We start from the raw sequence: 13,327 nt of genomic DNA, 5'->3' as shown, positions 1-13,327 counted from the left end.
AGTCAGATTCCCAAATCAGCTCTCATCCCTTCATCTCACTCTCTAATGCAGCTACCAACTGTCTACCATTTCCTGTGGCTTAGGCTATCTTTATACTTTACACTTTGTGAAACTGTCACATCTCCCAAGTTACATGGTATCTGAGAATATGAATATACACAGTGAACTATACTTTTTATAGAAAGCAATATGAATGAATCAAATTATTTACCTCTAAAGATCTAGAACAATATCTAAGAAGTTACTATGCCTACTAAAAGGTATTAATTACTAAGTGATCAAAGGAAAAGCTTACTAAATAATCTGAAAATACAACTTTTTAAATTGTCTGATTTATAGAATTTATCTCGCCATGCATTTTTAAATGCTAGGTACACGCACTATACTCTCCTGGGGCATTATTGTTAAAACACTAGTCTTAAATAACCTATTATTCACACATCTAGTAAAAGCCTTTTACTGTACAAGAGGGAAGAAGGGACAAGCAAAGAATACAGAGTGCAGAATGCCTCCTATCACAGAATTAGAGAACTAGATTCTTTAGATTTGCAAAGAGCAATATCCTGACTTCTTAAATGAACAAACTGGGGTAAGTGTAGGGACTACTGTTGCCCAGAGACCTACTGCTGCTACATGCGTGTGGGGCCCTACACTCCTCTCTGCTGGGAGACCCTGCAGCATAAGAACAATGATAAAGCACCGTGGAGTAAAAAGGTTAAAACATGCAGCAATTTAGGAGCAGTTAGTCAACTTCATTAACACAGACGCTTGGCACTGTGCACTAACTGGAGGATGAAACTCTAGAGATGCTGGGAAAAGCGCCCGCCGCTCCCCAAGCCAACTGTTCCCAGGTAAGCACCACTGTGGTAATTTCTACCATTGGAAAAAGATAAACTAATAAAATTTGGGTTATGAAGTTTGCTATAATTTTCTACAAGATTACTTATAAAATCTACCTTTTGGCAGTTTCCCAGCTCTCATAATTTCTTTATGTAAGCAAATCCTAGTATGAGAATGTTTATATACACTTCTCAAAAACATGGCAATTTGGAGAAAGCATAAAACTCTCAAAACTATTTCTGCCTGAGAATGAATATATGAATATATATATAGATATATATCTCACATATTATATGCATATTATATAAACTGGGTATAGTGGTGCCTGCCATAATCCTAAGACTCCAGAGGTAATGGCAGGAAGGTCACAAGGTCAATGTCAGCCTTAGTTTCACAATGAGTTCAAGCATGACTATGTCTTTAAAAAACAGAAAGTTCCCAGCTGGGCGCAGTGGTGCACACCTATATCCCAGCACTTGGGGAAGCAGAGGCAGGAGGATCTCTGTGAGTTCGAGGACAGCCTGGTCTACAAAGTAAGTACAGCTCAGCCAAGGCTACACAGAGAAACCCTGTCTCAAAAAAGCAAAATATAAACAAAACCCAGAAAGTTCCCATTTTCTTCTGTATCTCACAATGATCTCAAGCTTAACACTGTACTTCTCCATAAAAAACACCCACTACAGCAAATCTCTTTTTAGCAATCTGGGTAACTTAAAATGAACCCTTAAAATTCTTTTTATTTATTCTTTCTGTGTATGCAAGTATCTTCCTACATGCATTGTCTGTTACCTTGTTTGTGTCTAGAGCTCTCACAGGCGAGAAGAGGGTGTGGGATCCCCTGGGACTGGGGCTACACACAATTGTGAACTGCTGTATGGATGCTGGGAATCAAACCTGGGTCCTCTGGAGGACCAGCCAATGCTTTTAACCTCTGAGCCATCTCTCCAGGCCCGTTAACATATTTTTGAACCAAAAACCAACTTAAATTTTCACTTTTCCAGAAGAAAACACAGCTAGATTCTGGAGAGACAACTCAGTTGGTCAACTGTTTGCCCTACAAGCAGAAAGTCCCCGTGTGTCCACCAGCACTCATGTAAAAAGCCAGGTGTAGGGTGTGAGCCAGGAATCCCAGTGCTGGGGAGGCGAGAACATCCCGGAAGCTCGCTGGCTAGGCAGCCAAGCCTAATAGAGTAAGTCCAGGCCTCACCTCAAAAACCAAAGACAGCTCCTAAGGAATGCCACCTGAGGCTAACCTCCGATTGCCATATGCACGCAACGAATGTGTGTGCACAAAACCACAAGGGGGTGGGGGTTAGATAGCTAGATAAATAGGGAAAACACAGAAATGTTTACATATAGTTTTTGGCTTCCTCTCTTCCTCTTCTCTCTCTCTCTCTCTCTCTCTCTCTCTCTCTCTCTCTCTCTCTCTCTCTCTCTCTCTCTCTGTGTGTGTGTGTGTGTGTGTGTGTGTGTGTGTCTGTCTGTCTGTCTGATGCCAGAACATGCATGTGCATATCTGGAGGTCTGAGCTGATGTCAGCATCTTTCTCAAGTGCTCTTCCACCCTTTGAGTCAAGATTCTCAATTAAACATAGACCGTGATGATTTGGCTAGTCTAGATGGCCAACTTGCTCTAGAAACCCTCTGGCCCAGCCGCCTCAGGCTGGACCCACAGGCAAGCTACCATCCTCACCTGACACACAAAGGTTGTGGGGATCTACCGCCAGTCCTCTTGCTTGCACAATACATGCTTTAATGGCTAACCCATTCCCTAGACCCTAATTTTGGTTTCTAATGGCAAAGTTTATGTGTGATTTAAATGCTAAAGGGTCAATTTAATCAAACTTTAAGTGAATTCAAATTCTAAAATCCACACAAAATAATGTTAAAAGAAAGAAAAAGGATATTCAGTTTCCGGGACACAGAGATGTTAACAAAATCTAACTGTGGTGCTTACAATCCAGAAAGGGTACTCATGACAAAAAAATGTAACTCCAATACTTACTATCTAATTTCTGTCCTTCTGCAAACGTTTCTAGAGCAGATGCACAGTCTTTTTCATAGTATTCACATATCCTGCATGAGAACATTAAAGACAAGTCAACATATACACACGAAATTGCAGAAAATAGCCTTTCTAAATGAAATACTTTACTTTTATATGCTAAAAGAAAGTTGATTTCAAGTGTATATTAATAAGCCAAAAAAATTTTGTAGATACTGTAACATCTAGTGTAACAGTCATCAAAACTCAATTTTAATACTCAGTTCAGAGGAATCTGAATTTAATTGTACAAACATATCCATTTCAAAACAATTATGCAAAATAATCAGTTTCTCAGATAAGTAAGTGATGATTCTCAGTGATAATACACAGTGCTTAACAAATACAAACAAAATAGACTAAGTTTTATTTATCATTAAACGCAGCTGTTGGCTTTGCTGACAGAGAACACCCATTGGTCCCATCCATACTTTGCAGGTATTTCAATTGTCACTACATTAAGATCATATAATCTCAATGTAAGTATAGAATATAAATGTATGATCTTAACATACTAACATAAGTTAGTATTGTATGGTTATAACATACATAAATAGCTTACAATTTTCCTAAGCACCTATAGCTGTAGTCCAAACCCAACACACTACATACCCTTTCCTCAGGATAGCAGTAGGGTTATTTGGATTGAGTTCAAGCGACTTCTTTACATCGGCAATACCATCTATATATAAAAAGGCAACATTGCTTAGTCAGATATTTATATACCCAGCATATACTACACACAGAATTTGAATCAGGGCCAGCACAATGGTTCAGCTGTCAAAGTTGACAACCTCAATTCAGGCCAAGAATGCAGCCAGTGACACGAGAATGAACTCCCTCAAGCTGTCCTCTGCCCTCCATTTGTGTTCTGTGGCACACACAAGCTGGCACACCGAAACACATGCAATAATGTAAAACAAATGAATTAGTACTCTATTTTTAACCTTTTCAATTGGTGAAAGGCCAAATAGTTTTAAATTAGGAAAAATTAGTCCAAGATAAAATTTAAGTATTACACTGGGCATGGTGGTACCTTTAATCCCAGCTCTCAGGGAGGCAGAGGCAGGTGGATCTCTGTGAGAAATCCTGTCTTGAAAAACCATTTAAAAAAAAAAAAAAAAATCCACACAGATAATGGTGGGGAGTTGACTCAGCCAGGGAAGAAGGCTTTGGTTTGCAAACACAAAGACCTAAGTTCAACCCCCAGCACCTATATAACAACTCCAGGTGTGAGGACTTATCCTTGGGGCTCACTGACAAGCAGTCTAGCCTAACTCATGAGCTCTAGGCCAATAAGACATTCTGTCTCTTAAAATAAGAGATGGACAGCATTCCTGAATGCACCCAAGGTTATCCTCTGGATTTCTCTCCTCACCCTTCCCTCCCCCCCCCCCCCCCCCCCCACAGACTCCATTTTGACATTCTGACTTGGGAAAAATTTATAAATATAGACTACAAAATGACAAACCAGTTTGCAAGAAACGTTACCATGTAGAGGGGACCTTCATTCAGATTGTATTAAGCTGTGTCTCTGTATATTCCATTGTTAGTTGCTGAACATGACACTGAGCTAAATGCTAACAGATTCTGGTATTCTCATTGCTATCGATGAATCTGTCTCAGTATTGTATGAGAATTGTTCTCCCTCATCTCTGGTTAATTAAAAATCTCAACAGCCTATAGCAGGCAGGGGAGTTAAGGTGGGACTTGCAATCCCATGGGGGGTGTGGGTGGGGGTGTCACAGGTGGAGGAGAGAGAGAGAAGGTAAGGCAGGAGAAGGTGGTGGCCAGGCCTTGAAGAGGAGGTGGCCACGGGGAGGTCATCATGACAAAGGTGGACCAGGAGCAGCCAGGGCAAGACAGGAGAATAGGGAACAGGGATGTAGCTGGAAAGTAGGCCTGGCTGGCACAGGCAGGTTAGAAAAGATGAGAATCTGCCCAGCTGTAGTGCTTTAAAGCTTATTATAAATATAACAACTCTCCGTCTCATTATTTGGGAGCTAAGAGTGGGCAAAGGAAAAAAAAAAATCTTTAATTCAACATTACCACAGTATTTCCCAAGAAGAATGTGACAATAAGCTCTCTGACAGTAATACTGTGCGTCATCTGGATTCTGTTCCAAAGCCTTAGTCAGCTCCTACAAATACAAACATGTGGAACGTCAGTAAATAATGTTTAAAACCATCAAATTCTAATTAAAAAAAAATAAGAAAATCAAATAAGCCACTGAAAATAAGATGAGAAGGAAACAAGCATGGAGCTTGTCACTGTAGAAGGATCACTACTACCCCATTCGCCATCAACCATACAAAGCTCAAATGCAACACTTATGGAACGCTCTTAGCAGTTCTTGGTCTTTGTAAGAGCTCGATAAATGGTAATTATTATGATCTCAGATGACAGACATGGACCACCTAAGAAGCCCTCATTTGGAGAAGGCTGCAATACATTGCAGAATTTGAGGGGCCTAGAAAAATGTAAAGCTAGCTGGACAGCAATGGCGCACACCTTTAATCCCAGCACTCAGAAGGCAGAGGCAGTCAGATCTCTTCAGTTCAGCCTGGTCTACAAAGTGAGTTCCAGGACAGCCAGCGCTGTTACACACAGAAACCCTGTCTCGAAAAACCAAACCAAGCTAAAGAAACAAAGAAAATGTAAAGCTATCCAAACAAACAGAAACAAAGAAAAATTTAAAAACTAAACAAAACAGAAAACACCTTAGAAGTTAAACCTATACTTCATGGAGGATAAGAGAATGAGTTAATGTACAACCACCTAGCCTTACCATTGCAGAAAGCCAAAATAGATTACAACATTGTGCTCAAAGCTCAGATTAAGAGCATTGGAGAGATGAAAACATTCACTGCACTGAGTAGTCACAGTACTCACACAGTAGTTGGCCCATTAACAACACAAGAAAACATCACATGGCAATAAGGCCAATGCCAAGTGCAGACAAAAAGACTGATTCTCTTTTCAATGAACTCATACACTAGCTATTTATTATAAAAGATGTAATAAAAGATTATTTAAATAGCCACTCACCCACCACTGACTTTGTCTAATTCTAATGATTCCCAAAACAGACCTATAACCAGAATGGTTTTAATAACTTAATCTGTAGAGTGCTTGCTTAGCATGCTCAAAGCCTTGGCATTCAAGCCTTGGCATCTACAAAACTGGATGTGGTGACATGTGCCTGTAATCCCAGGACTGAGAGTTCAAGGTCAACCTCCGCTACACAGCAAGTTCCAGATCATTCTGGGTTACATGAGACTTTTGTCTGTAAAAGAAAAATTAAACGAACGAACAAACAAACAAACAAAAACCCCTACCAAAACATACTTACAATCAACCACTTGTCCTGTTGTGTCTGGAGGGCACTGTTCCCCTGGACTCATCCATCACCTCCATCCTGTATTTCAGCCTCCTTCGTCTGCTAAACACCGATCCTGAGCCTTCCAGAAAGGGGCTGGATAAAGCTAACCCTGCTAGGACGGAGTGCTCCAATGCCTCTCTCTCTGTACACTGTCCAGTTGTGGGTCTCTAACAAAAGTCTTTTTCTTTTTCTTTTTTTTCTTTCTTTCTTTCTTACCCCCCCCCCCCCTTCAAGACAGGATTTCTCTGTATAACAGCTCTAGCTGTCCTGGAACTCGCTCTGGAGACCAGGCTGGCCTCGAACTCACAGAGATCTGCCTGCCTCTGCCTCCCAAGTGCTGGGAACCACCACACCAGGCTACAAAAAGCCTTTTTCAACCCCCAACATAACATAAAAAACAGACACGGTGGTATATGACTGTAATACTATAATCTCAACACTAGAAAAGGGGAGGAAGGAGCATCTTTAGTTAGTTCAAAACCATCTTTGACTACATAATGAGTTCAGGGTCAACCTGGGCTTCTGTGTCTTAAACTAAAATTAAAATTAAAATATACACACCCATAAGAGAAGTTGAAAAACAAAACAAAAAATGCTGCTACTATGTAACTATGTGTGTAGTGACTGCTATGTAGTCCTGTCACTCAGGCTGGCTTCAAATTTGCAGTGCCCCCTCCTTCAACCCCCCATAAGTTTAAAAAGAGATTAAAGAGTCAAATAAAAGCTTTTCTTCCTTCCTTTTATTTATTTATTTATTTTGTTGTCTTTTGATTTTTGTTTTTTAAGACAGGGTTTCTCTGTTTTAGCCTTGGCTGTCCTAGACTCACTTTGTAGACCAAGCTGGCCTGGAACTCAGAGATAGTCTGCCAATGCCTCCTGAATGCTGGGGTTAAAGGCATGTGCTACCACTACCAGGATTCAGTATTTCAAAACACTTGTAATTGACCTTTAAAACTGGGTGTGGTGAGCCAAGCATGGTGGCGCATGCCTTTAATCCCAGCTCTCGGGTGGCAGAGGCAGCTGGATCACTGTGAGTTTGAGGCCACCCTGGTCTACAAAGTGAGTCCAGGGCAGCCAAGGCTACACAGAGAAACCCTGTCTCAAGAAACCAAAAAACAAACAAAAACAAAAGCTGGGTGTGGTGGCGCATGCCTTCAATTCCAGCACTAGGGAGGCAGAAGCAGGTAGATCCCTGTGAGTTCAAGGTCAGCCTGGTTTATAAAGTGACTAGGGCAGCCAAGGCTACACAGCAAAACCCTGTTTAGAAAAACCAAAACAAAAATGGGAGGGAGGGAAGAATGGGAGGATACAAGGGATGGGATAACCATTGAGATGTAACAAGAATAAATTAATTTAAAAAAAAGGAAAGAAAAACCAAAACAAACAAACAAAAATCAACTAGTCAGCTGTTAGTTAAGAGAAACAAGTTCTAGCCGGGCGTGGTGCTGCATGCCTTTAGCCCCAGCACTTGGGAGGCAGAAGCAGGCAGATAGCTGTGAGTTCAAGGACAGCCTACAGAGCAAGTCCGGGAGGGCCAAGATAACATAGAGAAGCCTGTCTCGAAAAACAAGGGGAAAAAAAAAAAGGAAAGGAAAACAAGTTCTGATAAGAACAATTCAGTTTCACAAAATGTGCAGCTGACTTGGTAAGGCTGTTCCAAAAAACAAGTTTTCAAAGCAATCATACAAACAAACGAAGGAAAACAATGAGAGTCAAACTTAAAAGAATGACAAATTTAGCCAGTCGGTGGTGGCGCACGCCTTTACTCCCAACACTTGGGAGGCAGAGGCAGGTGGATCGCTGTGAGTTCGAGGCCAGCCTGGTCTACAAGTGAGTACAGGACAGTCAAGGCTACACAGAGAAACCCTGTCTCGGGGGGAAAAAAAAAAAGGAAAGAAAAAAAGAATCGAGTTTTCCTTCCCTGAGGCTTTCAGTGGGCTTTTCTTCTCCACAGTGTCTTCCTTAGTGGAATTAGACAAATTTACACATGGATAAAGTGATTCTTGAATGTAGGCAGAGTCAATAGCCAATCTCTGCCTAGGCAGGGAAAGCAAGTCCTCAATAGTTCCTGCCTCACAAATATGTCTGTCAGATATGCTGGGCCAGAAGGCTGAAGATGATGCTCCAACATTATAGAGTTATGGGTCAGGCAGCAAACTGTCTCTGCCATTTTTTTCACTTTGGAAGCTGCTAACCTGCACTTCTTGTTTACTCAGGTAATTAAGTTTTATTCCTTCTCAAGTCTCTGATGGCGTTGAAGACCAGCTTGTTTAGATTTACAATTAAGCTTAGTTGCTCAGCGGTTAAGATGTTTTTAGATCTAGATAGATGGTTTAAATTGATAAACATGAGATATGATAGATATTGATTTATATTCAGAATTTTAGACTAAGATAGGAAAGATGTTTTCTTCAAGGTTGCCAAATACAAATCTCCAAAACACTATGAATGTAACATTTGTATAATTCATGATTGTTTCATGGTTCTTCTTGTTGTATGTAGTGTATTATATTTATATTTATGTGTAAAAAAAACCCTGTAATTAAAAAGAGTAATGAAACAACAACAAAAATGTGATTCTTGAATAAATGAATTATGATAAAGCCTGAAACAAATCACTACATCTTACAGTATGCTTTTAGTGCACCACTGTTTTTGAAAAGTTGCTGCTTAAAGAGAAGCGTGGTAGTAATTGGAACCACCTGAAGAGGCAACATCTTCAGTGCCAAAACCTGAATCACAGCAGCAAAAGGCTATAAATTAGTGCAGACCTAAGCCAAACACATGGTAAACACGACCAAAAATACACTTGCAGAAAACGAAATACGTGGGTTCAGGGTTAGAGCACTTGAATAGCATCAAGTCCATCACCACAAGGAAAAAGAAACAAACAAGCAAAAACCACAGAACCAGAACAACAATTAGGAAGAAAAATGTATGGCATTACAATTAAGACTTTAGATAGATAAGGGATGTAGCTCAGTCAGTACAGTGCTTGCCTAGCATACATGAAGCCCTAGGTTTGATCCCTAACACATTATAAAACTGGGTATGGTGATGCTGGACTTGTAATCCCAGGATGCATGAGGGTCAGAAGGTCAAGGTCATCGTCAGCTACATATGAGTTGAAGGTAGCTTGGAATATGTGAAACCCTGCCTCAATAAACAAAGATTTTGAAACTGGAGCTGTAGGAGGTGCAGTGGTAGACCACGCACTTAGCATGCATGAGGACCAGCAAGGATTCCAAAATTGTTTTAATTGGGGCTAGCTCTTAATAAATGTCCAAATATTTAAATTCTGTTTTCTTTTGTTTTTCGAGACAGGGTTTCTCTGTGTAGCCTTGGCTGTCCTGGACTCACATTGTAGAATAGGCTGGACTCGAACTCACAGTGATCCAATTGCCTCTGCTTCCCTCAGTGCTGGAATTAAGACAAGCAACACCCCTGCCAGCTATATATTTAAATTTTTAAGCCCTTTTAAAATGCTAATTAAGATTCAAAGACTCTCTGGATAGCTAGATAGATGGATGGATGGATGGATGTCTGGTCCTTTTCTTTTCCAAACAGTCACCTAAGGTCCAAGCACAGAAACATTGATCCATTCATTTAAACTCACTTAGCACCACTGGAGAGAACACCACCAGAGCTGATTACTGCTACACGTCAGTCTCAGTTGTGCTCTCAACAAAGTGACTTCCAAGTCAGCTACTAGCTGATAGATCATATAGCCCAGTCCTCTCTCTTCCAGATGACCTTAATCCCTTGAAACTAGAAACCTGTTGCTTCCAGGCTGCTTTGCTTTGAGCAAGTTAACCTTTTGCCTCTTTACTTCAACTCCCTACTGAGTAAAATGTAGCTAATGCCAAAGGCAAATGTTACAAGAATCCTGCAGGAGACCTTGCCCCTCCTGCATACCAAGTGCTACTAAACATAGCAGCAAGCAAGATAGACAAATCCCTGCTGCCTGGAGGCTACTTTGGGGCCTAATTTAGATTTAAACAAAAAAGTTAGTTCCTCAGAGCAGGGGTCATTTCAGGTAAAATCTAAAGAAATAGGCATCCCCAAGTAAAATGAGATATATAGGTCAAGTGTATTTTGGGCAAAGAAGCAGAACTAGCTAGAAGCATTCAAAACAGTATAGCTCTACAGAGAGACAAGAAGTTCCAAGATGTCCACAGCACCAGGGACCCTGCCAGCCATTGTATGGGGTTTGGATCTTCAATATGAGGGAAGGTCATGAGAAGTTTTAGTAGGAAAGTGACATGATCCAACTGTCATTCTGGCCACTGTTACCATTTATACAGTAAAACAAAGCAGGACCAGAAACAGTGTCAGTCGTTCCCCCCCCCCCCCAAATTCCCTTTCCCAAAGTCCAGATTTAGACAAAAGCAGTGTTTTCTCAGGGGCCAGAAGATGGCTCCTACTTGCTAAAAGGAGTTTTCTCCTCTCTGGCAAAAGGAACATATGGATCTTCCACTACCACATGATAGTGGTGTCTATTAGCATGTCATGGTCAAAGCTAGTCTCTACACTGGTCACACTCCCTACTCATAAGCCCCCTACCACAGCTCAGACTCCCTTCCTCCCAGGTACTGCTCCCCATATAAGCCAGGAGATGAGACAAACACACTCCCCTCACTTCTCTCTGCTTTCCTGTGAGACAACCTTGTCAGCTTGGAATAAACTTTTTACCCTTTCCACCTGCCTTCTGTTGGTCTCTTTACTGTGACCATTTTCATTCAAACAGAAGAAACTAATAAAGTCCATTAATGTGTGGTAGCCACAGAGGTTATAAAGTGTTTCCGGGAATACATTAGAAGGAGCAGTATCTCACGGCTCTGGGGGCAGCCTGTATCTGTACCCAGCACTCAGTAAGCTTTCAATTACCCTTCATTTCCTCCTCCTTTCTCAGTCTTCCCATATTCTCCATGGTGACTTTATTTCCTTTTTAAGGAAATATAAGAACATTTGCCTCTGTAGTCCTAATCTCAAACGCACTAATGCCTCGGCTTTTTTGCTTTCTCTGTGTAGCCCTGGCTGTGCAGGAACTTTCTAAGACTGCGCCTGCCTGTCTCCCAAGGGCTGGGTTTAAAGGCCTCCACCAGGCAGCCCACTAATGCCTTGCTATGGAACCTACTAATCTGACCTGATGATCACTCTGGGGGCCTAACAACACAAAACCTGAAACAAGCAAGCAAAAATGTACCTCTACTAGTCCTGTAGCCTCTAGAACACTGTTTCTCCGAAGCCAAAATGTTTCCTGTGTGACTCTTTGAGCTCTGAAGTGTTATGCAGAGTTTCACACATCTGACTTCACTTTGTCGCAGAGGATGACGAGTGTCTGACGTCATGCACTCACCACCTGAGTACTAGGATTACAGGCCTGTGCCACCATACTTGATAGGTGCTGACGACTCTCGGGATTCCAGCCAGGGCTCCTAAGCAATATCCTTATAAATCTAGTTTATTCTAGACTTCACTTGAAATGGCCCAAAGGCAACTCATGAAATATTTAAAATGCAGCCAGGGCTTACTGGGACATCCAAAGCCTTCACGGGATCCAAAGTTTTAGAAGCCAGTCTAGGTATAAAACACGTTTCTATAAGCAATTGTATAAAGAACAAGCAGAGGCATCTGTCTTGTTTTGTTTTGTGATACAGGGTTTCTCTGTGTAATAGCCCTGGTTGTCCTGGACTCGCTTTGTCGACAAGGCCGGCCCCATACGCCTGCCTGCTGGGATTAGAGGCATGCGCCTCCATGCCCGGCTGGGAAAATATTCTTTAGTAAACTTAGTTAATTACGGGCACTTAACAGCACCTGGCACGTAAGGGTAAACATAACTGTCAAGGTAAAGAAACGGTACACCAAGCCCTGTTTTCGCCTTTTCCTTGATCATAAACGCCGTTAAAAGAAGTCGTTTCAGGCCAACACGGCTGGCAACTACGCGTCCAAGAAATAAATCAGAGGGGGGTGGCCCACCAGTAGCTTGTGAGGTGCCTAAGTCCGGGGAGTGGAAGGGCAAGATCTGGGGCAAAAGGGCCACTAAGGGGACAAAGAGATGGATCTCAGGGTCTTAATTTGGGGACTGAGACACATTACAAATTGTAGCTTTGGCCCCACGAGCGTTACTCTGGGGAAAAGGCAGCGTCTGTAGGAACTCAACAGTCCCCGTGCGAATGGAGCAGAAATAAACTCACTCACCTCTAACGCCGCCTGAGGGTCCTCGTCGATCAGAGCATCTGAGAAGCTCTGGAAGAACCTGCCAGGAAAACAACGACTTCAGCAGGGATCGCTAACCAAGGAACGAACAGTAAGACAAACAGCAAAAGGTGAAGAAAGTCACGCACCGCTGGGACGTTGCAGGTCCTGCTGCAGCTGCCGCCATCCTTAAGAGCCACTAAAGCTTCTGCCTGAGCGTTTCCTACCTTGGTTACCAGCTCCGCCGCCGCCCAGGTGGGGGAAAACTTCTGAAGAAACACCAACAGAGCTTCCGTCCCCTGTAGCCAATCAGCAGCCGCGCAGCAGGCGGCCGCGGAAAAGGAGGCGAAGGGCGGGCAGGTGGGCGCGGGGCCGGCTGGGAAAGAGGAGGAAACGCTCCGGCCACGCCCCCTACCCGTGACGTACCGAGGCCCCGCCCCGAGGGCGTGTCCTTGAGGCCAGCGCCCACCGCGTGCCCGTGGGACCTCCCGCGCGGCTGGCCGGCTTTCTAATATTGCCTCAAAACCCCGCCGTAAGGTACTGGGAAGGGTCCGGGAGCTCGCGCATCCGCTAAGGCGTGCCACGTTAAGCTCCGTTTTCATCATGGCTACCGCAGGCCGCCTAGTTGCGCGTGACGTCATTCGTGGCTGCCAGGTCTCTTCCGGCAGCACAGCCGGGTGTGGCGCCTCGTCAGTTCGCACGGCCGGTCGTGGAGAACCCTGAGGGGATGGCTCGCCGGAAGTCGCGTTACCGGCTTGGAGAATGGAGTTTTCCGGAGGCGCTGCCAGGTTGCTCTGCTCCACACCCCAAGCTTCCTTCCTAGTGGGCTTTCCAAACCAAGAAAAACCTGTTTTGAAGGCGCCG

The 13,327-nt window shown here is 43.0% G+C and overlaps 1 protein-coding gene across 1 annotated transcript in view; it reads right to left on the bottom strand.

Moving 5' to 3' along the window:
• The window catches only part of Sugt1 (SGT1 homolog, MIS12 kinetochore complex assembly cochaperone), a 37,543-nt gene extending 24,725 nt beyond the window's left edge, over positions 1 to 12,818 (bottom strand). The window contains exons 1-5 of the mRNA XM_051160881.1: positions 12,613 to 12,818; positions 12,467 to 12,524; positions 4,933 to 5,023; positions 3,496 to 3,565; positions 2,845 to 2,915 (exon numbers count right to left, since the gene is read on the bottom strand). Of these exons, the coding sequence (XP_051016838.1) occupies positions 2,845 to 2,915; positions 3,496 to 3,565; positions 4,933 to 5,023; positions 12,467 to 12,524; positions 12,613 to 12,650 (328 nt within the window). The 5' untranslated portion in view covers positions 12,651 to 12,818. The remainder of the gene's footprint in view (positions 1 to 2,844; positions 2,916 to 3,495; positions 3,566 to 4,932; positions 5,024 to 12,466; positions 12,525 to 12,612) is intronic.
• Between the last annotated feature and the right edge of the window lie 509 nt (positions 12,819 to 13,327).

The sequence above is a fragment of the Acomys russatus genome, chromosome 18 (assembly GCF_903995435.1).
Source record: "Acomys russatus chromosome 18, mAcoRus1.1, whole genome shotgun sequence".
NCBI classification, from domain to species: domain Eukaryota; kingdom Metazoa; phylum Chordata; class Mammalia; order Rodentia; family Muridae; genus Acomys; species Acomys russatus.
This window is presented reverse-complemented; position numbering and strand designations above follow the sequence as displayed.